Below are 24,384 nucleotides of genomic sequence, written 5' to 3' on the forward strand. Positions count from 1 at the left end.
TGCCTGCTGCTGCTGGGGCACCTCGAGTATTTCCAAGCACAGCTGATAACGCGGAGGTCTGGTGGGCTACATTAACATTAACCTGCTCCTTATTCCACCTGGAGGTGGTGAGCAGTCCTCCTCCACTACCATAAAACATGGCTAGTGAGTGTTTGTAGGGAAAAGACACCTTTTCCCTTGCAGGCTCAGCTCACAGCAGCCCTCCAAGCCCTGGCTTACTACCAGCAAGGCACAGCAACCAAAGGTGTGGGAGCACGCATCAATTTGTGCTCATCACTTCATGCTGGGTCGTCACTTCAGTAACCCTTTTCGAAGCTGAAAACATCATCCTTCCCTCGTCTTGCTCAACAAAAGCATGTTGCCACTGAGTGGAGCTGGGGAAGGTGATTTGCTTTGCCTTCCCTCTTGCTCTGCGTGAAGCAGTTCCCGCAACCACTGCTCTCCCTCAGTGGGGTTTGTGGTGTCTAATAAAGCATTTTTATTTACTTTAAAGCCACCTGAACATGTACAGATGCACGTTCCCTTTCTGTCCCCAGCTGCCTGTTCCAGAAATTCTTGCAGAGACTAGGTAAATGTTTGAGCTCTCTGTCCCCCATCAGAGCTGGTGGAATATTGGCTGCTGGGGAGCTGGACAGGCACTCAGTGTTTGCTCATACAAGCCTCCTGGCACAAGGATGTCAAACTGAAGTCCAGTACTTCATTTTTAAAGCTTTGCTTTTCCTTTTCTGCTCTCTTGCTAACCAAATGAGCTGTGTTATTTCAGTCCTGATGCGTATTTCCACTGTCTCCGCTTGCAAACTGCTTTGGATGAAGTTGTCTTTAACAGATGAAGTATGGAACTATTTGTAGGAGGTGTTTCTTTGTTCTGTTTCAAATCCGCTAGCTGGTAACTGTCATGCTTCCTTCCTTGCAAATATTTCAAAGGCAATTCTTTCTTAGTTTCTTGCAGCTCCCAAGAATTTCTCCTTTTTTCTTCCTGCTCGCGTCTCTCTGATCATCTGTCCTCTGGTCAGGATTCATCGCTTCCTCAAGAAATCACCTTGGCTTTCTTTGGATCTCCATGGAGAGAAAAAGAACTGAAAAACAACCAAACAAAAAAAAAAATCACACACAGCAAAAAACCCCACAGATGTGAATACACTTCCAGTGCTAACAAAGCATCCTGCGAAGCAGTGAGTGCATTTAGCCGTAATTCATCTTGCACTTGTTACAGGTATATTAATTCCTCTGGTGAAATCGAGTAGCCTCAGGCGCTGGATGACTCTCCATCTGTTACTTTTTAATCTGCCCAGCACTGAGGCGGTGATGGGCTTTGAGAAATGCCCCAGCTGAGACTTAAAGAACGTATTTATGTCTCTAGCTGGAGCAGCTGAATTTTTCTCCTGTGCGTGTCTGCAAGTCCAGCCCTTCCTTAGGCTCCCTCCCTGCTTGCTGGGGCTGCCCAGCAGGGCATGAATGAGAGCCTCTCTTCTGAGGGACTGCTGCTCCCCCTCCTGCTCCCACCTCCTTGCAAAACCTCCTCTTGCCTCGGAGCTCAGCCCCTCTTGCCCGAGCTCCTGAGCTCTGCCCCTCCAGCTGGAGCCGCAGGTTTATCTGGAGGCGAGGACTTTCATTTGTAAGCTGAGACCCAGGAGGAGAGAAACCGTTTGGCTGCCCAGGAGTAACAGCGTGGGCACGATGACTGCATTCCCCACTCTTGGGCTCCTCGTCCTTTGTCAGCTATTAGCCACCACCTCAGCTCAGGTAAGAATTTTCTTTTACGTTTTATGCTCAAGAAACAAGTCCGAGGGAAAGATAAGTTGCAATGCGCGTATGGTATAACTGCAGGATGAAATGTGGCAGTAGGCAGATTATTAATCTATTGGTTTATTTAAAATGTGCGAGTTGCTTGGCACTGTGTATGAAAACAGCTATTTTCATACCCACACAGGTAGGCTTTTAGTTTTTATCCTTGTGTACAGAATCTGCTGCTTAAGTTTAAAAAGTACTGACCTCCTATTCAGGAGTGCTGTTACACTAGATAAAGCTTGGTGAAAGGGAGACCTGTTGTAAGAGAAACAATTTTCTTTTACGATGAATAATGTGTTGCCAGCGAGACTAGGATGTCCTAATCTGGTTCATGAGCCAGAGAATTTCTTATTCCTTCCCTCAATCAATTTTAAAACTTTATGAAATAGCATATTTAATTCTTATTCGCTTCATCCATGAAGCTATATTAAGCTTCCCTGAATGGTGTTAATGTTACTGCCTGGGGAAGTAGCTCCTCGGTGAGGTTTTTCATTGTGCTAGTGAGGAATTTTTGCAGTCTGGCTTGGGAATTCAGAGCTGCCCTCATCTGCTGCGAGCAGAGCTGCTTCCACAATGGAACCTTTGTTCGCTAAAGCAACAGCAAGTTGCTCTCTGGAGCCCTCTCCATACAGAAGTCATTTGTTGGACCTTTATTTCCTTTCCCCCACATCAGACCTCCAAACTCCCAGATTTTCAAGTGACATCCTGCTCAGAGAGGAGATTTTCCCTTTCTCATTTTGTCTTGAGCAGTGTCTGGCTGGCTCCATCACCCTATCAGCCCATCAGACTTGGTCTCAATGCATTTTTAATGCCACACACTTTGCACCTATTTTTCATGGACTTTGCCTTTCCTCCCCTGCCCAAAATAAAGCATTCCCATAGGCAGCAAGAACCGAAGCCTGAACAACCAAACTAGTTTGCTTCCCAGCAAGCAGGTCTTATTCCCAACACAGTAAATGTGCTGGGAACCCTGAGGATGTGCTCAGTCAAAAGGGTTTTCCAGAGAGCCTTGTTTGGGTCCTGAGCTCCTCCACGGGATGCTGGGGGGACCCTGCGGGATGGGGTGGCTGTGGGACTCAGCCATCGCTTTCTGATTTAGTCTGTATGTTTCTTCTGATGCAAAAACGCTCTTCTCTTTCTCTTCACCCCCCCCCAATCCTTCCAGAGAGTAGGACCACAAGGCCCTCCTGGACCCCGAGGACCCCCTGGACCATCTGGCAAGGACGGCATAGATGTGAGTGCCAGAGGGCAGGCTCAGCTGAGGGTGGGTGAGTGAGGGGTGGAGCAGAGCAGAGCGAGCTGAACAGAGAAGGGCTTCTTGTTCATCCGATCCCCGGCCTTTGGGCCATCCGGCACAGGTAGATGGACCTGGAGAACCAGCCCCACCTGCGAGAGACCTTGTTCTGCACGGGTCAGAACAGCGAACAGGGGTGCTGAGCGGCCTCAAAAGCTAATTTATGTTGACATAGAAGAGGCCAGAATCTGACTCATGCTTCCAGACACGAGAGGCCTATAGTGGCCCAAACAGCACATGAAACGTTTATTTCAGTGGGCAATTCCTTAGGTGTACGTGTCCTGCATAGGTAGAAGACTGTCCCACAGGAGATACTGGAGGGGAAAAAGAAAATTTCCATATTTCCATAGAAATTCTGTGCATCTGTTGGAGAAGAACTGTGTTGTGTTCTGTAGACGGCAATGGATAAGGGCATCAGATGAATCTTCAACATAACAAATACAAAAGACCAGATTTCCATTTTATTATTCAATTTGAGCAGTGCTTGTCTCTGTAAGCTGCTTATGGACTACATCAGGGTGGTTTTTTTTTTTAAGTTCATCCGAAGTAAATTTCTTGCACTTAGGCCTTTAGGCAGCCTTGAAAAATCCTATTCATTCCATGCAGGTCATTTTCTTTTGGATAAGAAGGTAAAAAAGATATATTAGCTCCCTGGTAAATGGTGAACAAGGAGGTTTTTTGTCCGCAGTGGTGAGCTTTCATGGTGGCTGTGTGAGCAAGGCTGGGCTGCAGGGAAAACCGCTGATTTGCAGCTATTCCCTCTGAAGTGTCCTTTCAACTGAAGGAGATATTTTTTCTGGAAATCTTACTCTGGTTTTGTAGTCGTTCAGATCTGGTACCTCAACAGTTTCTCTCCACTGTTTTTCATGATAAAAAGCCTAAGGGGGATACCCTGGAGGAGGGCAAAAGAGTCACATTCCCATTATATGCAGGGAGCCTATGGAGTTACTGCAGCAGGACATCAGTGTGGCCAGCGGACTTCAGGACAGGGTGGCTGGTTTGGTATACCGAGAGAAAAAGAGGAATTATGGGAGGGATGAAGCTCTTCAGACTTCAGGTTGTGACCAACTTTTAGGTAACAGCAACTGGAAAGAAACAAATCCCCGTGATTGTGTTGTTCAGCAGCTCTTTTCTACAGAATATTTACATCTTATTCTGGAACTGCATCAATGTCACTTCTGACTGCTTTTGGAAACAGGAACCCAGGGAAATGTTGGTAATGTGAATCTACACCTTTTTATCCACTGCTAAAGCTTCGGAAAGCTCCCTGTGGGAAAGGATCAAATAACACCTAATTATCATGAAGAACCTACTCCTAATAAATCAAACTGCTGAGTAAAGTATTTAAGATTTGAAGTTTGGACTCCATGGGAGCTGTCTGCCATTTGAACAGACCCAAACTACATCCCTCCCACAGCTGTAGGTCAGTTCAGGTGCCCTGTTAGTGTGAGCTGTTAAGGATGGTTCAAAGTTCACAGTTAGACCCGTAAGGAATTACACAGGAGAAGAGATTCAGAGCTGTGGCTAGTGTTGAGCACATTCAGGCAGCCTTCTTCATTGAGGGATACTGTTTTTCTGGCAGTACCTTCCAAAAAATTACAATATATAAAATCCAGCACTGAATGGAGAAGAACATGTGGAGCCCAAGCAATAATGTCAATTCTACCACTGCAAAGAATGAAACTATCAGTGGTGAGCCTTTTTTTTTTTTTTTTTTTTTTTTTCAATCAAATTTTCTGGATCCTATCTATGCAAATTTTCTAAATTCTGTAACCAACTCCAGCTGGATTGTCTTCACAGATGGTTTTGAATGAATGCTGTGTGGGAAGAGTCACTGAATGGTCTCTGAGAGTGATAAATGCTGCCGAGGTGCTCAGCAGTCCCTTACCATGGGCCTTGAGACATTAAGTGGTGCATAACACGCAGCTGAATTATTCAGGAGCTCTCTGAACAAACCTTGGATGAACCCCGTAAGAACAATTTCTAGAAGCTGCTGCTCTCATTCCTGCCTTTCAGTAGGAGCTGCAACATGAAATCTTTTATAATTATAGCCTTTAACATGCTTCACAAGCAAAATCTCTCCCTCCTAAGAATAGAAACAGCTTGTTGTGATCAAAAGAATTAGCGACGAGTTCCTGTGAATTATTTCTGAGAATGTAATTCTCCAAATTGCTAATAAGCAATTGTCACTTTTGAAAAATCAAGCTTTATTTTTTTTTTTTTTCCAGTTTTCATCTCCTGGCTTGACTTTAACACAAACTTGCTAAGAAAGAGTAAACTTCCTTCCCAAGCACCCAGGGGAACGCTTCCTTTTGCTGATGGTCTTTGCCTCTAATTCCCAGTGACGTGGCATTAGGGGTATAAACACTTATTAGGCTTTTGATTCATTTGACTGAAGTTCTGGGGCTCCTGCCGAGTGCTGCAGGGGTCCACAACAGCAGGATCAAGGTTTAAGATGGTCCCAAACAGCATTTGCTAATGCTGTGACCTCGCTGTATGGATTGCCATCACATCAGCGAGGAAAAATGCAAAGGGCTGGAAATGTAACGTGGTGAAGGAGGGGGAGAACCACCTATGCTGCAATTTCTAGCTGCCATCACAAGCCATTCATTGCAAAAGAAGTGCTCCTTTCATTTCCTTGGCAAGGCACCTTCCCATACCACGATCTTGATAGTTATTTATGGAAACCCTGTGGGTAATGGACAGCAAAAGAGATTTTTCATCAAGGCAGAGGACAACACTCCCTCTGTGCGGTGGCCCTCTGGTCTGAGCACTGATCAGTTACCTACGCCGTGTGTAAATCCTTGCCTGAGCAAATCAAGGCAGCCAGTCTTGTGGGGAGCCCACAGACTTCACAGTTGCCAACACAGTAAATACAGAAACCTGCTATAAATTCCACGACTTTGCTTTCTGCCTTTTAACTTCTAATTATCAGCCCCCCAGCGGGGATGGTGTTATTTCTAGCCTGGCTTGGTTAGTAACTGGGGATGTGGGTCTCACTAATCTGCTATTGTGGATGTGGAAAAGGCAATCCAGGTTCATCCTGTTCTAGGAAGTGACAGGATCCAGAATATCACCTTTATCCTACTGAGTGTGGTAAAGCTTGGACTGGGCATGAAGGGGAGAAATTGTGTACAGTTGGGAGTACCACGGTTGCAAGAAGTCATCAGAAAGGAGAGGATCATTGCTAACACTGACATATTTTCTCTTTTGTTTAGGGCGAGCCGGGCCCTCCTGGTTTGCCAGGCCCACCAGTAAGTATTATCTGGTTGATATCATCTCATTCATCCTTTTAAAGAGTAATACTGCACAAGAGCTAAGACTTAGTGGTTTGCTTTCCTCTTCAGCTACAGCAGAATTTCCATAACAAATAGGAGAAGAGGTACTCAGCACTGGTCCTGGGGAGATTTTTGGCATCGTTTTGAATCTGCTTTAGCTCCTCGATCTGTTGAGTGATACTGAAAGGTGTGCCATGCGCCACAGCTCTTTGCCTTGGGCCTTGTATCCCATCTCTTTCTACCTCTCTACTAGGAACAGCTTACGGGCAACAGTGTGTGTAAATGATCAATAGGGTTGCAGAGACCTAAGCCAAAGCACTGAAATGCATTTAGGATTTGGATATGGATTCATAACAAGTTTCACTTCTCTGGAGACATTTTTCTGTGTTACTTGGTGTAAAATTAATCAATATATGCCACCTTTCCATTGCTATGATATAAGAATTGCCTGTTTTCTGATTCAGGGGCCAAAGGGTGCACCAGGAAAGCCTGGAGCAGCTGGTGAAGCTGGATTGCCTGGCCTTCCTGGAGTAGATGTGAGTATTTTGTCATCTTCTCTTAGTGTAAATATTTCATATAGGCACAGATGTTGTCCTAAAGTGTCTCATCAACTTTCTCTTTGTCTACTGGAGAAGCAAAGTGGGTACTAGGTTTACATGTCTTATGTATCAGGAGAAATGTTAAGAGTTGAAAGCATCTCTAGATTTAAATAAGCAGTGTGAGAACAATTATGTGATATATAACTGCTAGGACGGCACTGTTACAATGAAATATTGCAGTTTTCAGAGGTACACTGTGCAGGTCTGTAGAAACATGGGTTTTTGATGGTGTTTTTGGAGCAAAACTATTGAGCCTCATTTTAGAAATGCAGTCTTGCTTATAGGTTTGAGGCTCGCTGGTCACTGCCCTGGGTTTTTCCCTAAGGATCTGGACAGGTGACTGCACACAGTGAAATTTTCACAGCTTATTAACTTACTGCCATGGAAACTGAGTATGGGTGAGATTTTAGTACACTTTCTGTAGTACACAGGCTGGGAGAAAGCGTTTAGGCAGCTTCCACAGCTAAGCTGGAGGACAACAGCTCAATAAACTCCAGTAACAAGAGCACTTAGTAGTGTTGATCCACACTTAAAGTACGTAGGGAAAGGTACAGATAATTTGCTTCTAGTCCTCTCCCTTGTGCTTAATTACAGAGAGAAATAAAGTGGTAAGGCTTAGCTGAGAGCTTGGCATATGGGTGATTTGTGATAGTGACAGGGATTTGCTACAGCTCTTATTGCTGTGCTTCTCCACCTTGACATTTTCTTTCATTTCCACAGGGTTTAACGGGAACTGATGGCCCACCTGGCCCAAATGGGCCTCTGGGAGACCGTGTGAGTACCACAGTAGATCTCAAGTCTCTTTAAATGAAACATTGTCATTGCCTGTGTTGATGACTTCTAATTCCTTTGTGAATTGGTGACTTTTAGGTGTTGATGACAGTGGCTTCTTTATCTGTAAACCCTCACAGAATGCTTGGACCCTTGAAATGAAGCCCCAGGTGGCTTTTCTCTAGGCAGGGCGTGATAGCCATCTTCCTTTCATGTGGTTTTGAATGTGCTTGGATAGCCTCGGTGGAAATACTGATGCAGAACAGCTCTTGTGGTATTTTGAGCATCTAAAAATTTCCTTGAAGTAGTCAATAGACTTAATTAAAAGTTTACCAAAGTGAAGCTATTCTGGCCTTTATTTTCAGTCTGAGTATGCAGCTCTGTTATGATTATAGTTACTGCTGCTGTGTATTACTGTTTGAACTTCTACCTTTCATTAATTCTGGGGCTGTCGATATGGTTGACATTTTTAGTCGCTTTGGCACAGACTTCCCTAGCCAGCATAGCAAGAAGAGGTTTTGCTTGCTTCCTGCACATTACAGCTCTGCTGAGGGAACACCACAGAGATAAACTGCCTGCCTGTCCTTCAGATCATCTAAAGATGTCCTTCAGATCATCTACAATTGGACATTACAAGGAGGACACTTAGGCCTCCGTTATGACACTGAGAACAAAACCTAAGTGAGCCATTCAGCACACGTGTTATCTAGCATGGCTATCTGCTTGTCTCCCAACTCAGGGAGATAAGGATTGCATCCAGTGCTGGTCCACCATCTTCTCATCCTCTTGAACTTGGGGCTGTAGTGATGGGCTGACAAAATCTCTCTCTCTCTTTTTTTTTTTTTTTTTTTTTTTTTTCCCAGGGGAGTCACCCAAAGTTCAAAACTGTGAAATTATCTCATTTAGTTGAAGGAATGTGTGGTAGAGCCACGTTTCTTTGATACACTGCTTCCTTTCCCATGTGCAAGGCTGTTTGCTTGGCCACTGGGGAAGTCAAACCCAAACGTCTTGGTCACAGCTCTGAGCCTCCACCCATCAGCACTGCACTGAAAACCATCTCCAGCACTTCTCCTTAGGCCCACCTTTCTTCCCAGAGATCCAGGGCTGTCAAACCCCAATGCCTCAGACTGCCTGTGGCAAGAGTCCAGTATCTTCTGGGAACTGATCTTTGATTTTTGAAACAGAATGATTTGGGACCACACGCAGAAAACTGAGGAGTTTTGTGCTCGTTTCATGTTCGGTGGTAATAATTGCCCGTGCCCACTGTAGCACACAAACTCCTAGTTTGCAGGGTAATGGAGCAGATAATTTCTGGGTACAAGAACTTCCTCTTCAACTCTTTAGTGAAAGCACACAAACGCTGCTTTAGCACACAGAGTTAATGTAGCTGTGTGCTCTGATTTGACATGCTTTCCCTTGTCCTGTAACTCAATCTGTCAGCATGGGGCAAATTTGGGACTTGTCATTTATGGGAGCTTTTCAAGGTCAACGGTCCATCTGGAAAATTATTTTAATTGGTCTAATAAAAGCCTGGAAAAAGAAAAGAAGCTCTAAAAGCTCTAGCACTCTAAAAGGGCAGCATCATTATCCTGAGTGACTTTCTTCTGCCCAAGTTTAAGAACGTATTTAGGTCTTGCAGGAATTGCTGAAATAAGCAGGTGTCTACTGACTGTTGTGGGATTGAATTCACACTTAACGCTATGACTTCTTCTGATAAGTATTTCTGAATTGGAGACAGAAAGAAACAGAAGGTATTTGGCATATGGAAGTGGGCTCCTAGAAGACAGGGTTTAGTAATATATTATTGCTAAGCATTTTCCTTCCTCTGCATGCCACGCTTCAGTCCGTCAGTGATTCATGACTGTCCAGGGACAAAGTACTGTGCAGCTGGCATAACAAAATGGCTTTAATCTTAAATATTCCTGTCATTCACAGCATGCATTAGCTTTTCTCATGGTGCTGTTTACAGACTGAGCAGATCAGGCCTATTTGTTTTTTTTTTGGTGTTTTGTTTTCAATTAAAAAATGCTTCATTTTCAGCCAGGAATGAGCTGGGTTTTAACCTCGCTGCTAGATCCTGATGGCTTTCATTGGAAAGTTTTCAAAAACCATTTTGAAGTTTGATGCTTTACACTAAGAACAATGAGGCAAACATCAACAAATCAGTGGCTTTCAAAGCAACTGACAGTGCTGGTGCTCTAAAATCCCATAATTGCTCATATTTATTTATGAACTCATAATGCCGTATTAATCAAGTATTTCCTGTGCTCAGTCGTTGTATATTCATAAAACATATTAAAGTGGAAAATTATGGTAAGACTGTTTTCTAATCAGAAGAGAAAGAACATTGTTATCAGGAGAATGAGTTGAGTCAGACTGTTATTAAAATAGAGGTGTAAATTAGAGAGTTTCTCATTGAAACTTAATGGAGTCACAGCAGCTTGCTTGGGGACGCAGTGATCTGTTATTGTAGCAAAACTTTTCACTGCTGAATATTCCACCCTACGACCTAAAATATATCAAAATTAAGGAGAGCAAAGTGCCAACACTTGGCGCTTTGGGTACGCTGCCAACCTTTTGGCACGTGGGCCAAAGCAAAAGGGAGAAATGCAGCTCTTTTGGGGTGGGGAGTGCAGGATTACGGTGTAAACCAGTAGGTGCTGGGAATTCTGTGTTTTTACAGGAAGAGATCTCAGCTTGTCCCATAGGCATCGGCGGTTATAAAGACTTCAGCCTAAAGATAAAAGTGACTGGAAGAAAAACCAGAGTAACTCGCAGCAAGAAAAATGAATGAGCTGACATTCTGAACAGAGTTGATTTTTATTGGATTATCGTTCTTTCCCCACGAGACTATTCTTAATGAGGCAGTTGGGTCCTCAGTATCTTTCTCGTTAGATTTAACAAGGGAAAACGTTTCTAATCTCATTTGGTGTGCACAACACTAGGAAAGGGATGGAGTCATCACTGGAATCGGCAGCTTTCCAGCTCTGCCCATCTGCCTGGCTCTTGTGGCCCTAGGGATAGATAGAACTTATTTCCAGCTCAGGAAATCATTCTCAGGATGTTTTGGTAGAGCATTTTGAGAACTTTTGGGAAACAAGTTTGGTCATTCCAGCTGGTAAGAGGCTGAGAAAGGCTTTATGGTGCAACAAAGGGATTAAGGAGTTCTGGCTGGCTTATTGTCTTTGGTTAAGCAGGAATTTAGCAATTTCAGGACTTACTTAATTCTAGTGTAAGACTTAAGAACACCAAACTCTAGTCAAGCTAAAGAGAGAAAATACAAATGGGAAAAGGAGATCTGAGATTTGCCAAGGAAATTAGTGAAAAGGCAGAAGCTGCCAAGACTGAAGGGAAATGTATGAATTAATAAAATTCACTAGAACAAATCCAAATCTTGCAAATAATTCCAGATAATTCAGTCACTGTATCTACATCATGAAAGTACTATGAATGGGAATATTTCCAATTAATTAAATTCATTTTATGAGTGTTTAGATATTCATGGAGGCTCATCTGAGGCCTGCTGCAACTTGCAGAGGTGTCTATTTAGTCTTCTAGGAGCAGCTCGTGTTGTAAGCCCTATTCTATCTTGTCCCGCAAACAGCGAAGCAAGTTGTTGGGGCCAGTTTGGAGCACCCATCCCTACTATCTTACAATGTTCTTCCATCAAGTAATTAATTGGGAATGACAGAATCATTATCCATAAGTTTCTGTCCTTATATTATTTAATGAAGCTGAGCATCTCCAGTTGTGTACTGTTTGTATAAGACACTGCTGGAGCTTCCAAGCAGAGTAGACACTGATGTCTTATCAAATGGAAGCTTCAGTTTTACTTCTGATTGACCTGCTAATTTGCAGTCTGTTGTTTTGTTCCTGTAGGGTGCATTAGGACCTGCTGGGCCACCTGGACAAGCTGTAAGTAACTCCTGGAACTGCATTTGTAGAGGTGGTGTGTGGGACCATGCCTGAACCTGCACCGAGAGAAGATGGGAAGCCTATCCCAAACAAAGAGATCAAAGCCTGAATGAGTGAAAATACTGTTTAAGTATTTAAATATGTATGTTTGAGCTGCTCTGGTAACACAGTGTCTGCTCTTAGTCTCTGAGATGCTATAAAGCAACCTAGCTTGAGATAAAGACTCACATATCAAACCTTCCTTCTATTAGCTGATGTCTTTTGTGCTGTGTAAGAAAAAGGAATAGACTGTTTTGTATATTAAGCTATTTGGCTGCAGAGACATTACTAGCCATTCTGTGCTCATTTTGAAATCCATGTTGCTTTGTTAAACATCTCATTAGCTATTGGCAAGTCACATTTAGTCTTTGATGTCTGTATTGATGGAATAATAGAATACCATGTTAGGTTCATAATGACCAGAACGGATGTCTCTGTAAAGAAAGCCCCTCTTAAATCCTTTCCATCAAATTGAACGATGACTGAATATCCACATTCAACATCAAGCCTAGGGATTTCTGAATACAACTGCTCTGCTAAATCTTTTTTTAGTGTTGCATCTAAAAAGATCTTCAATTAATGCTAAACAAGCTGACAGTCTTCTCCAACAATTATTAACACCCCTGTTTCTTCATGAAGCTGAGCTCAGTTGCAGAGCTTGCTGTGCTGATTTAAATACTCACATTCCTCTGCTGCCATGAGCAGATGTCACCACATCTTGTTTCTTGCTAGTATAAATGTGCTCTTCAGGCAGAGGAACAGAGCAGGAGGGAGAGCCTTACAAGTCCTTCACCAGCGTGGTGCCATGGCACGTCCAGGCATCTATTCTGTTAGAAGCCTGGCCACGGCTGACTCGGCAGCCCGCTTCCTTGTCACCACGCATGGATCTTGCATTGCACGACTTCTGGGGGTGTCAGCTGAGATGAGGTCTCAGGAAACAAAAAAATGCGTGAAAACGGGAAAAGCAGATAAATGTCTGTGTCCCACTATCATGCCACCATATGTGGCTTTCTTTATAGATGTCTCATAGGTAACGAGGATGTAAAGGGAATACAAATTATTAGAGGTAACAAAAGGATACATTAAGACTTTAGCTATGCTCTGATTGCAAATTACATTAATTGGGGGGCAAGAGAGTGCTATGAAATCTGAAGGAAAAAAAATAAGAAGCATTTTCTGAGATGCTGCTTTTCTTCCTGTATGTTCAGTTTCTAAGTGATCTTTTACTGTTTCAAATATCCTTTCCAGGGTAAAGGACTACCAGGACCTCCAGTAAGTAATGAGTCTATTTTTTAAAAAAAGATATTTAAATTACTATACTAGCTTTATTGGATACTCTGATTTTATTTTATTTTATTTTTTAATCTGAATGTTACAAACCCATCCCAGGTCTTGGGTCCCTTTTTTCTGCTGGGCAGCAGGATATGAAGTCATGCACGTTGGCAGCCTTGTGGGCTTGTTATATGTACTTTAACCCCAAGGCAGCTGGCCACTGATGTTAATTCAAGGCAGAGCAGCCTTGTTATTGCTGGAAGTGGCCTTTTCTGGAGCAGCTTTTGTTCTGCTGGGGTGTCTCAGAGCTGCCCTGAGTCAGTGGGGATAGATGCTGGCAATGTATGACAATGACAGTAGCATGTCCCATGGAAAGGTGGAGCAAAAAGAAAGATGTGCATTGGCAAACCAATTGTCTGGGTGCGGGCTCATCTGGGGGATTAGAAAAATGGATACAGCCAGACTGTTTGCTGGGCTTTGGCAGCTGTGAGGTTGCCAATGGTGTAAGGCTTTTTTCTCTGTTCAACAGGGGCCTCCAGGACCCAGTGGGCTTCCAGGTGGAAATGGATTTCGGGGTCCTCCTGTGAGTTTCTCCCACCGTTTGATCCCCATTCACTGAACATAGCACAAACATAGAGGAATAAGGTTCATTTCAGGTTACTTCCACTGATCTGGAAGCATGAAGCACAAGGCATTGCAAGCTCTGCATATGCCCACGGGCGATGCTATTCCTTGTACGAGCTTGTGCGGTGTCACTCCAGTCAACCAGTGCCGTGCCAAAGACACGCAGCTGCTTGCAGCCCTGTCTTCTTTTATCAACGATGAGTAACAGCAAAAGAGCAGCCAATGTCATGAGAACAGAGGTCAGTCACCACTGCTGTGTGCTTTCAGCATCCTCAGTAAGCAGCTGTTGAGCAGAGTGGGTCTGGTCTGAGAGAGCCCATTCTGCAGAAGGATACCATCATTTTTGTATGCTCACAGCTCCACTGGAGAGGTACAGAGACGGTAGAAGCTGGGATGTAGGTACACAATATGCTCTTCCATCCTCCTCTGTATACTTCTATTTGCTATTCTCTTCACAGCTGTGAAAGCGTCTGCAGACTAAAGAGTACAATTTAGTCCAATTAGAAATAGCTTGCCTCACATTCACAAATATGCAGTGGTATTTGGTAGCTATCCTTCCTCTTCTTTCACATTTTTATCTAAATGTTTAAGAAAATAAATTCTTTCTCTTTTTCTTTTTTAGGGTCCTTATGGCCTTCCAGGATTCCCAGGGCCTCCTGGACCACCCGGACCTCCCGTAAGTTGAGACTTACAAATAAATATGAGAAACTTGCCATGGGGAATCCAAAATTTTCACCTTGCTGCCAGCATGTGTGTGTTTCATTTGCTGAAATTGCCACAAGCACTCCCTCTCTGGGCTAAGTTTCAGCAGTCTCTAAACACTAAGCCTCAAGGAGAGTACTGATACTTCACTGGCTGCACTTCAGTGTGTGGGTTATCCCCTGTTTATTATTTGTTCTGTAAGGGGTGGAGGAACCCAATGATGTCCAGGCTTTATGGCATAGGGAGATCACAGGATAGCCTTTTAGTTCTCTCAAGTAAAATTTATATGGTTGCTTGGATCATTATGGGATTTATCTTTACCTCCTTTCAAAATATCAGGTCCTGGGACCACATTTAATGTAGTGACCTATTCCACACTCTCAAAAGGTCATGTATCTGCCAGTTTAGTACTATCTAAGCCTAGAGAGCTTGTAAATTGCTATCGTAGAGCGGTATTGTGTAGTCCCACTGTGCTGATGATGCTGGGCTCTGGACAGACATTCAGCCATCTGGGCAGCATTTGTAGCCTAGTTTCCCATGTCCTTCAGAGGACAAACAGGGAAATATTTATTGCTGGCATGTCCCTTAGAGGTAACTTGTGTGCCTGAGACATCCCTGACTGGGAGCCCCTGCTATGGGCACAGACTCCACCAGGAGCCCATATCATAGGTGTGTTCTTGCAGTGCCTTACTAAGGGGTCTGGAAAACAGCAAATTTCTGTTTTGGATTTCCAGGAGTTTCTTTGGAGGGCCAAATAGGATCAGGAGGGTTTGCCCCCAGACCCAAAGGAAGGCCAGGCACAGCTGCTCTCCTCAAATTGTTGGCATGAGGCTCAAGGATCTTTCCCAAGCTCATCTGTGCATTTCCAGGGGATAGTTCATGTCTGACCATTTTGAGGACCAGTGCAGCTCATAACAGTTCTGGGACTGCATTTTACACCACGTGATTAGGTACCTGCCTTGTGCTGATTCAGCTGATCTGGGTTTGCAAACTGCATTTTCTAGAGATAATATTTCTTCCTTGTGGTTGTCTAGATATATTTAAAAGACCACATTTTATGAATTTCAGGGCCTTCCAGGCATCTTTCCTGATGGCGGTGGGGACATCCAGGTAGGCTTTTCTTTATGTAACATGAGAATATTTTTTGTTATAATCCCTGATGTGGCTTTTCATTGACATACTTGGGTGAAGGTCAGAGCTCTTAACGTGCACTGTTCAGCCCTGCAGACAAGGGTCTAAACTGCCATATCACAGGGTGCATAAGTGTTGCATGAGTAGGTGTTTGCAAGACTGAAATGTCCTTTCAAGAAGGTAGCCATGCTAGTGTTGAATTTTTGCTTGATCTTTGCTTTCCGGTTTGCTTCCTAAAGTGCAGGTTTTGCGTACATTCTGCATCTACAAAACAACTTTAGCAGTTGGCAAGTGACAACAGCTTTTCACGCATCTGTTTCCAATCCTGCTTTGCAAGAGAAAAGGTCATGCGTGTGGCACTGTTTATTTCCATGGATGGTGGCACTGGGTTCCTGTGGGCATATGCTTTGTTTAGACTTCCTTCCTTATGAGAATGTCTTGATTCCTTTCTTCCAAGGGAGAGAAGGGAGCGTTAAGTCCATGAACGATGGAAGTGACATTTCCAGATTTCGCAGCTGTTGTTGTGACAGCATCTTTGGTTTTCTAATTGGCGTGCCCCAAAAAAACTCAGAGTTGGTTTAGGCTACCTTATGGCAAGTCACATGAAAGTTAATAGAAAAGGATACCGCTTCTGCAATTTTAATTTATGTTACCCTGTGGAATATACTAGAAAATTAAATTCTTGCTACAGACATGTAGCCTGAAGTTTTATTAAAAGAAAAAAATAAACAAGTGAAAGAAAAGCTGCAGAAGAAAATCTTGTTCCCTATTTATTCAGCCTTTGGAACCCCCATTAAATTTCCTTGCATGCTCTGATTTGTTTCTAGTTAAATTAGAGTTCCCACCAGGCACTCAACCAGCCCTAGACATTTGCAGACACCAGTATCTTGGTACTTGGGTTAATTTTCTATAGGTCCCCTTCTGATAGGCTCTAATACTTGCCCTTGTTTTGGTTAGGTGAGTGACCTCATGGAAATCAATAGGGGTCAATGTGTGCACAGAATTAAATGTGTTCCTGATGATTTCCAAGGTACCCCTCCAGCTTTACTGGGGAATTCTTGGCCTGTGGACAACTGTCAGCGTTCAGAATTTCTCACTGTCCATGCAAGCATGCTCAAAGTGAAGCTGACCAAGCATAAATCATGATTTTTTGGGTTATGAGGGGCCTGAGGACCTGTTTAGGATCCCCTTACCATAGGGAAATGCCAGTGAATATGTTATCCTATGAATGAATTAGTGGATTTAGAGCCAAAACCCACTAATGTTTGTTTCCAGACATGGCCTTTTCCCTTCTTAGCAACAAAACCAGCTTCCATGGATGCACTGTGTGTATTTGACAAACCAGATTGTTTCTGTTTCTTGCAGTGCCCAGCCCTGTGCCCACCGGGTCCTCCAGGTCCTCCGGGAATGCCAGGGTTCAAGGTAAGAAAAATGCCATCTGCAGATACAAGGGTCTACCTTCCAAAATAAATGGGATAAAATTATATTATCAAATATCTCCTGGGATAAAATTATGTTACATGCTGTACATGTCTCCTGTAGACTCCACACCTCTCCAAACCAGCCATGCATTTGCTTGGTTTTATGGTGTCAAAGCAGAAAACCCCTAAAGCAGCCGGGTGTGTAGCAGGAGGATGAGGGCGCCTGATCCTGTCCTTTTTTCATGCTGTTCCCTCACTCATAACAATAGCTGCTCTGCCACCAAAATAAATCCTGCAAAGTGCCAAGGCCCAACAAGTTTGTGAGTGCTCTTCCTTCAGCAAGAGGCTTTATATCCTCAAAGTACCTGCGTGTGCTTACAGGATGAGTTGTTTTGTGGCTCCATCCACTGCAGGACCACAAGCCTTTGTTAGACATGGGTTATGACTACTGATTTGGACTACTGACATTCATTCCTAAAAATTAAATTTACTGTAGCAAGATATAACTTATATGATTAAGTAAAACCTAGTTGTCATTTTATACCCAGTGTAGCACCAGTCAGCTTTCTGTTGTTTGATTCCAGTACATAAATTCTAGCCCTCAGGAAACCTCACTCAGCACTTAAACCTGTCTTTTCTGCACCCTGTGTCATGATTCCTATGAATTCCGTACAGCAGATACACTCCAGCTGAAGTAGTAGTTACTAGGGTTTTTTATCGGGTTTTAGCAGAAGTTAGAACACCTGGGACTTAGTCTCAATTCCCCGTGAACATAGCTTTTGAATGTCTGTTTGGCCTCTTCGTTGAGTCATTGATTTCATTAGAAGCACACAACGTTTAGAGTATAACTATTCAAAATTCATAGCTTATGAAATGGAAAAAAATATGTGAAACTCTCCAATTATGATGCAAATGATGCACAGGACCTCCTGCACAGTGAGGAATAACATCTACTGTGGCTGAAATTAGTCTGGGTCTCTCCCAACAATAATAGGAAGGGAGCCAAGAAGCAAATTGAATCTGGGCTTATATAAAAGATTTCAGTGGGACGTAGATTTCATTGCAAGCCTGATGATGCCAACATTAAAGATGCCTTTAACAAAAAGAGAGGCTAAAGATGCAGAACACGATTTTCAGAAATGTCGCAGCCCCATTTTCAAAAGTGATAGAAACTGGGTTCTGGAGGCTGACCTGTAATTGAGGATTGCATCCAGAGACCTGACCCTATTCTCAAGGCATTGCATTCTTGAAAACCAAATCTGGGTATTTTCTGAAACAAGATAAATTCGGACCCACTTATATTTAAAGGGATGAACAGGAATGGTGCGTGACTAGAATTGACCTTGATTCACATATTTACAGCACGTATATAGATTATTTTCCTAGTCCTTTATGTCATGTGGGTTTAGGTCTTGCAGTTATCTAACAAAATCTAAATTTTGAGACAAGTCTGTACTGGCACATGGATAATCTGAGCTCTTATTTCTAGGGACACACTGGTCACAAAGGAGAACCTGGTGAGATAGGAAAAGAAGGAGAGAAGGTAAACTTCAATCTAAGGGGTGGGGGGACTTTTCTCTTTAAAAGCACCGTACTAAATGGTTTCTTCAGAAGACAGGGAGATGTAAGGCACTTGGCTGAACTGGGAAGGGAAGCTGTGACTAAAATGTACTTGCTTCCATTGCTCTGCATGTATGCCTGTGTGCTAATGCTTCAAGAACATTCCCATTAATAATAATGTTAAGATCAGTTCAACAAGTTAACTCCTATTGTTTCATATGCAGTGGTGTCAGCTCAGGAAAAAAACCCTGCGTTAATCACTCAGGTAAATTCCTGACTGATCCAGTGTTCTTGCACGTAAAAGAAATTGCATATCATGTAGAAGAAAAAACTGAAGCAGAAATCTGGATGGGAGGGAGCTCAAGAAGGAATAAGATGAGAAGGAACCTGGCTTCAGGTTGGCAGGCTGATGCTGTTTCTCTTCTTGTCTAATTAATTTTTCTCTCACAGGGCAACCCTGGCCCGCCAGGTCCTCCAGGCATTCCTGGCAGTGTTGGCCTGCAGGTAACACCTATTTTAAGACTGGTTCCCATGACCTTTTTGCTATGAAATTGAATGCTGCCATCGATCATTTTGCATTGCACAAACAACTCTTGCCTCTCCATTAAAACATATGTGAAATTTGTTGCTGATAAAAGAGTAAAATCATAGTAGATTCGCTGAGCTTTAATTCAGGTCTTGCTTTTGGCACCTCACCTTGGATGAAACATCTGAACAATAGCCACTGTCTTGGTACTCTGGTAGAGCCCTGGACACTTTTGGTTGGGTCTGAGGCTGAGCTCTGGGTTGGCTTGACAGCCTGGCAAGTGGGCTTGAGAGAAGAGGAATGCTGAAAGCATGTCCACGTGGAGTATCTCACCAGTGTCACTTGCTCCAAGATCATCAGTGAAGGGGGAAAGCTGAACTTTCTGCTACACCTCCATGTGTCTTAAGGTTTTGTGTCTTGATGAGTAGCTGTATCATTCTGTTCCACCATTTTGTGTTATAACAGTGATTATGTTTTAACTGATTTGTTTTCTTAATTAGGGCCCAAGAGGACTAAGAGGCCTCCCTGGCCCAATGGGTCCAGCTGGTGACAGGGTAAGAAAAACATTCTTCTTATTTCTCTCCCTCCACCACCAATTTGTCCTGTCCAGATGGCAGGTGTCCATTTGTCCTGAATGAAGAGCATTGGGGAACTTGTAGAGATGCAAAGTTCAGTCTCTTTCCTGCACACCCACTAAACAAAACAACCATCCAAAGGCAGGATGAGTCTACAGACCTGAGGAATTGACAGGGTCAAGCCCACTGTTGATTTAAACATTCAGATAAGGACAAAATTCTGTCCTTGCAGGACTGACAGTGCTAAAGAATCTTGAAAAAAAAAGAAAAGAGAAATATATCATGAATGTTTCACTTTTTGTTTTGTCTCTTTACAACCAAAAGCCAAAGAACTGATGTACAAAGATTTTCAGGACATGGAAAGCCTCATCAGTGAGAACAGGGTCAATCTCTGCCTCATTATGGTTCTGGACATTTGCCAGGTTCCCTTGACCATTGGCCTAGAGACTGAATGGTTTTGAGTTTGATAAAGTCGTGCATTTATTTAGGAACAAGTGTGTTAGCAAGATATCAGGCCTGTGAATGATATCAGTGTATTGCAGACATAATGGTGGGGAGATCCAGAGTAAAAACCTGCTTGTTCAGAGGGGGATCTTTTTTGCAGGACTGTATTACAAACTATCAAGAAATATGGGCCATCTTTCCAGGGTTTTGTGTGCTTTCTTAGACTGCGGTATAAGGTAGGGATACTGTTACTTTACCCTCTGCCAACACCAGCCTTACAGTGATGTATTATTCTTCGCAGGGTGACATTGGATTCAGAGGGCCACCTGGAATCCCAGGACCTCCAGGGAAAGCTGTATGTATCTGCTTTGCGGCCCCACCTTCCACAACCAAAGCCTAAAGTTGATCCTTCCTGCACTAAACCCTTCACTGCCAATGAACAGGAGGAATATATACCAGTTCCATCAGATTATTGCTGTCACATTTCCCCCCCCCCCAGTTAAAGCAGTGATATTTCACCTGACCCAGATTTCATGATGTCTTTCCACTTTCCCCATGCTAATTCTGCTAGAATAAGTTCACCACATTTCCATTGCTCTCTTTTCTTCCCTGAGCATCAGCAGCTGCAGAAGAGTAGTGAGGAAGAATCAGTAAGAATTATCCTGAGTTTACCCCCTTTGGGCCTGGTCCATGCCTAGGTACCCACAGCTCACAAGAACTTTTGCCACAGCCAGAATTAGTCAGTTGTGTATTAAAGATGCAGTCCTCACCCTTTTGCAAAGCTCTGGGAGGAAGCACAAGAGAACACAATCTGTAGACGTACCTATGGTTAGACCCCGGTACCCTCCTTAGAGTGCCCAAATACTGGCTGCAGCTCCAGAATTATGGCCTAAGAACATTTACCACTGGCCTGCCACCTAGTTTTTCTTCAGCACGGATAATGTGACATCCACTTCACACCAGTCACCTTCACCTATTTATAGCAGCCAACTCTGCAATCTGTATTGACCCAAAAGCAGTATCACCCCCTGGGGACCGTTCCCTAGTCTTGGCAATTATGGAGGAAATTCATCTGAACTGAAAGAAAATGAGGAGCTTACTGTCCATTGAACATTTAATTACAACAGGCAGAATCTAGACAGCAAACGTGAAAGTTTTTCTCCTGCCCTGTTTCTGGTAAAAGAAAATGCTTCAGTAATTGAAGGGGAAGATGGTCTCTGCCCTGTGGGATTGCTTGCAAGGCTGTTGCTGCAATTCATCCGAGTGTCAGGAATTACAGAGTGTAACTGAGAAAGTGTAGCCGAGCTCCTAGGGGAATGTGTTCAATCACTCTTCTGCTTATGCCAGCAAACAGCACAAAAAACTTCATCATGTACACTCTTGAAACATTTGTCTTTGTCGCTGTGATGAAGATGCTTGATGGCTTTTCCCCTTTTGTCCTAGGGAGACCAAGGAAACAAAGGACCTCAAGGATTCAGAGGACCCAAAGGTGACACTGTAAGTGCAGTAAAACATCCGTCTGCTGCAGTGTTGGATGTGGCATTCAAAGCAGTCTGTCTGGCACTTCCTTATGACTTGTCCCCCTTATTTTGTTGGTTTTTTTTTTAGCACTTTGCAGTGTCCGTTCTTAAAGCATGATAAAATTTGAAAACTTGTTATTGGCTGAGAAGTTGGTGCAGGGAGATGATGTTGGCAGGGGCTAACTGGAGTCGTAGCTAGGAGATTGTTTTGTGCTCAGTGTTTTGTGTTTTCTGATATTTTATCTCTCTGTAAACAGGGACTAATTTTTCTTATGTATCCTTCTAAAGTACTGGGGGCACTTTAAACAGGAAAAATTAAATAGTGGTAATGATATTCCTACATGTATTACATTTGTAAAATGAATTGTTATTTTTCTTCAAAATAGAAGATCCTTTAATTCATTCTTTTAGTTGGCTGATATTTAATCTTAGATATTTCCTCTCAAGAACAGCCTGGGTAAAAGAGATGAAAGTATTCCTCGCAGAAATGAGATATTTAAGTCTTACTAAAGATGTCTAAGCAGTAAGATGCCTAAGTGCTTCTTACAGCCCTGAGCACAGAGATAAGATCTTTCATCCCCATCACTAGAAACAATCAAGAATTTTCCCAGGTGCCGCAGCCCCACCAGGGCTCAGTTTTCTGGTGCGTGCTGAAGGAACCACTGTACTTATATGAACAGGACAGGGGACTGTGCAAAGTGAATGAAATGTCCCTGAGGAGTTTGAGTATTATTTTTGTCTACTGATTGTTCGTAAGGGTTGTGTCCTGGATAACACAAGCTTTATTGTTGATCTCTAGGGTAGACCTGGACCAAAAGGAAACCCAGGGGCACGTGGACTCATAGGAGAACCTGTAAGTCAATTAAGCAGGATGTAAATCTCACTCTCTTGCTTGCAGATGACAAGATAAAACATGTTAGGAGAAATCTTGCATCATAAAGTCTTTGTTATGAAGGTTCTGCTCCGTGGGTCTGTGTAACCTTCAGAATAATCCTGATTGGAATGAGCTCTAGGTGTACTGCTCTTAATGAAAAGTTTCCCCATTTCCCAGTACAGTTGGAGATGGACCCAGTGCCAAAAGCTTCTGTTTTTGTGAATGTGTTTTGCAAACCAGTATCTGCCTTGTAACCTTAACCTGCATTGTGTATGGTTGCAGGGCATACCTGGCAAGGATGGACGGGATGGAGCTCCTGGACTCGATGGTGAGAAGGTTTGTAAAATCCTACTTACACACTGTGCAGGAAAGGTTTCTGTTAATGTCCCATGTGAGTTGCAAAGCTTCTGATGCTTGTCAAGAAAAAGCACTGCTGGAAAGCTTTTGCTTCTAGAGAGTTTTCCAACAGTGTAACTAGTGAAGAAGAGTGAAGTTGCTTATACTAATTAATCCCAAGGAAATTCCCTAAAGAAAGAAGATGCACATATGGGCCACAAACATATGATCTAAACTCAGTTTTGCCCCTATACTTCATGGTTCCCATTGGCTGACTTTGGGCCTTCAGAGATGCCTTTCAGAGCTGTCTGCAGAGGCATCTGTTTATTTTAATTGCCTGTAGACAAAGTGCTGTCAGGTACTAGTTGCCTGGTTTTTGAACAGCGATCCCACAGGAACGTGCACCATGTGCTGCAGAGGAATGAAAGTTCTGGGATTATTGAGGCTGGGAGCTGTGAGGGGACTTGGGAAACACCTGAGAGCTCTGAGCACCCAACAGCCTTTGTGTCCAGTGGGTGTCCACCTCCTGTAGGCACAACAGGTCCTGCACATACAGGGAGGGAGAAGATTACAAATGTCTCTATAGGAATCTGTTCCCTGCCTGTGTCAGACCACTTTCCAGTAGCAGAGGGTCCCTGCTAACTTCTCGATATCCACAGGGTGATGCAGCTCGCATGGGTGCTCCTGGAGAGAAGGGGCCAAACGGACTTCCTGTGAGTATGGCACCTCGATGGTCATCTTTTCAAAGGGCCCCTTTTAAACCAAGAGGAAATGTGCATTCCCCACCATACGGATGGGGAGCAGTGTACAAGACAGGATGGAAAAATCTGGAGTAGCATCAAATAGTAATACCCTGGCTTCTGGCCACTCTGGGCCAATTTAAAATCTAAGTCTGAATGGGATTTTCTCTTTCCCGTCCCAGTGATGTGCATCCCTTACTCAGGGAGATAAAATCTGGGGCACAAGTGACCATGATTCAAGAGTATGCTGAGCTCTGCCCCTGACTTACTTGTGCTTATTGGCAAAATATTTAATGTCTCTTATCTTTCAACTATTTAAACAGAGGTAAAGTATTCCTTTCTTTCTGTCTTACAGAATATTTTGAACACCCCTCAAGGGAGGTTTCCACTGTGGAGAATGTTATTGCTGTTGTTTTATTTGTATATTCCTCCTCTTTGCTCTGACTGTCAAGGAGCAATGTATGTAGAGCAGCTAGGACAGTGAACAAGACAAAAATTGAAGGCATCATTTTCATGGTGAAAGCTGCAGAAATGTAAATCCTCCATTGCTTCAAGCAAACATTGCTTCTTGTGTGTCAAGTCAGACCAGAATAACAAATTTAATAACTTTGCTTCTTCTGACACTGCTTTTTTATTTTTTCCTCTCATTTTTTTCTTTCAGGGACTGCCTGGAAGAGCAGGTATTAAAGGCTCAAAGGGTGAACCAGTAAGTGAATGTCTCTAATGATGGGTTCTGGTGGGGAAGCCATTAGCCTGTCACAGCAAGGGGGATCGGAGCCCACAGGAATACCAGGAACCTTGCGTAAAGGTGACACAGCAATGACTTAAATGGGCACCCTAAACGTGGCTCCAAAAGAGCATCCCTGTCTCACTGGACCACATCAGCCTGAGATGGGGTATGGTTGCACTGTCCTGGAGCTCACAGCCCTCCCTGGCCGCTGGTCCCAGGACAGGACATACTGGTCACCTATTCTT

General features: G+C 43.4%; 1 protein-coding gene across 1 annotated transcript in view; it reads left to right on the forward strand.

Annotated features, from left to right (window-relative positions):
- Nucleotides 1-1,518: 1,518 nt before the first annotated feature.
- Nucleotides 1,519-24,384, forward strand: part of COL9A3 (collagen type IX alpha 3 chain) — a 35,657-nt gene continuing 12,791 nt past the window's right edge. Inside the window, exons 1-20 of the mRNA XM_032198633.1 lie at nt 1,519-1,743; nt 2,954-3,022; nt 6,301-6,336; nt 6,825-6,896; nt 7,680-7,733; nt 11,610-11,645; nt 12,933-12,956; nt 13,486-13,539; nt 14,203-14,256; nt 15,351-15,392; nt 16,779-16,835; nt 18,324-18,377; nt 18,845-18,898; nt 19,421-19,474; nt 20,241-20,294; nt 21,383-21,436; nt 22,259-22,312; nt 22,616-22,669; nt 23,329-23,382; nt 24,071-24,115. Coding sequence (XP_032054524.1) covers nt 1,678-1,743; nt 2,954-3,022; nt 6,301-6,336; nt 6,825-6,896; nt 7,680-7,733; nt 11,610-11,645; nt 12,933-12,956; nt 13,486-13,539; nt 14,203-14,256; nt 15,351-15,392; nt 16,779-16,835; nt 18,324-18,377; nt 18,845-18,898; nt 19,421-19,474; nt 20,241-20,294; nt 21,383-21,436; nt 22,259-22,312; nt 22,616-22,669; nt 23,329-23,382; nt 24,071-24,115 — 1,041 coding nt within the window. The 5' untranslated portion in view covers nt 1,519-1,677. The remainder of the gene's footprint in view (nt 1,744-2,953; nt 3,023-6,300; nt 6,337-6,824; nt 6,897-7,679; nt 7,734-11,609; nt 11,646-12,932; nt 12,957-13,485; nt 13,540-14,202; nt 14,257-15,350; nt 15,393-16,778; nt 16,836-18,323; nt 18,378-18,844; nt 18,899-19,420; nt 19,475-20,240; nt 20,295-21,382; nt 21,437-22,258; nt 22,313-22,615; nt 22,670-23,328; nt 23,383-24,070; nt 24,116-24,384) is intronic.

Source organism: Aythya fuligula, chromosome 16 (assembly GCF_009819795.1).
Source record: "Aythya fuligula isolate bAytFul2 chromosome 16, bAytFul2.pri, whole genome shotgun sequence".
Classification (NCBI taxonomy): Eukaryota; Metazoa; Chordata; class Aves; order Anseriformes; family Anatidae; genus Aythya; species Aythya fuligula.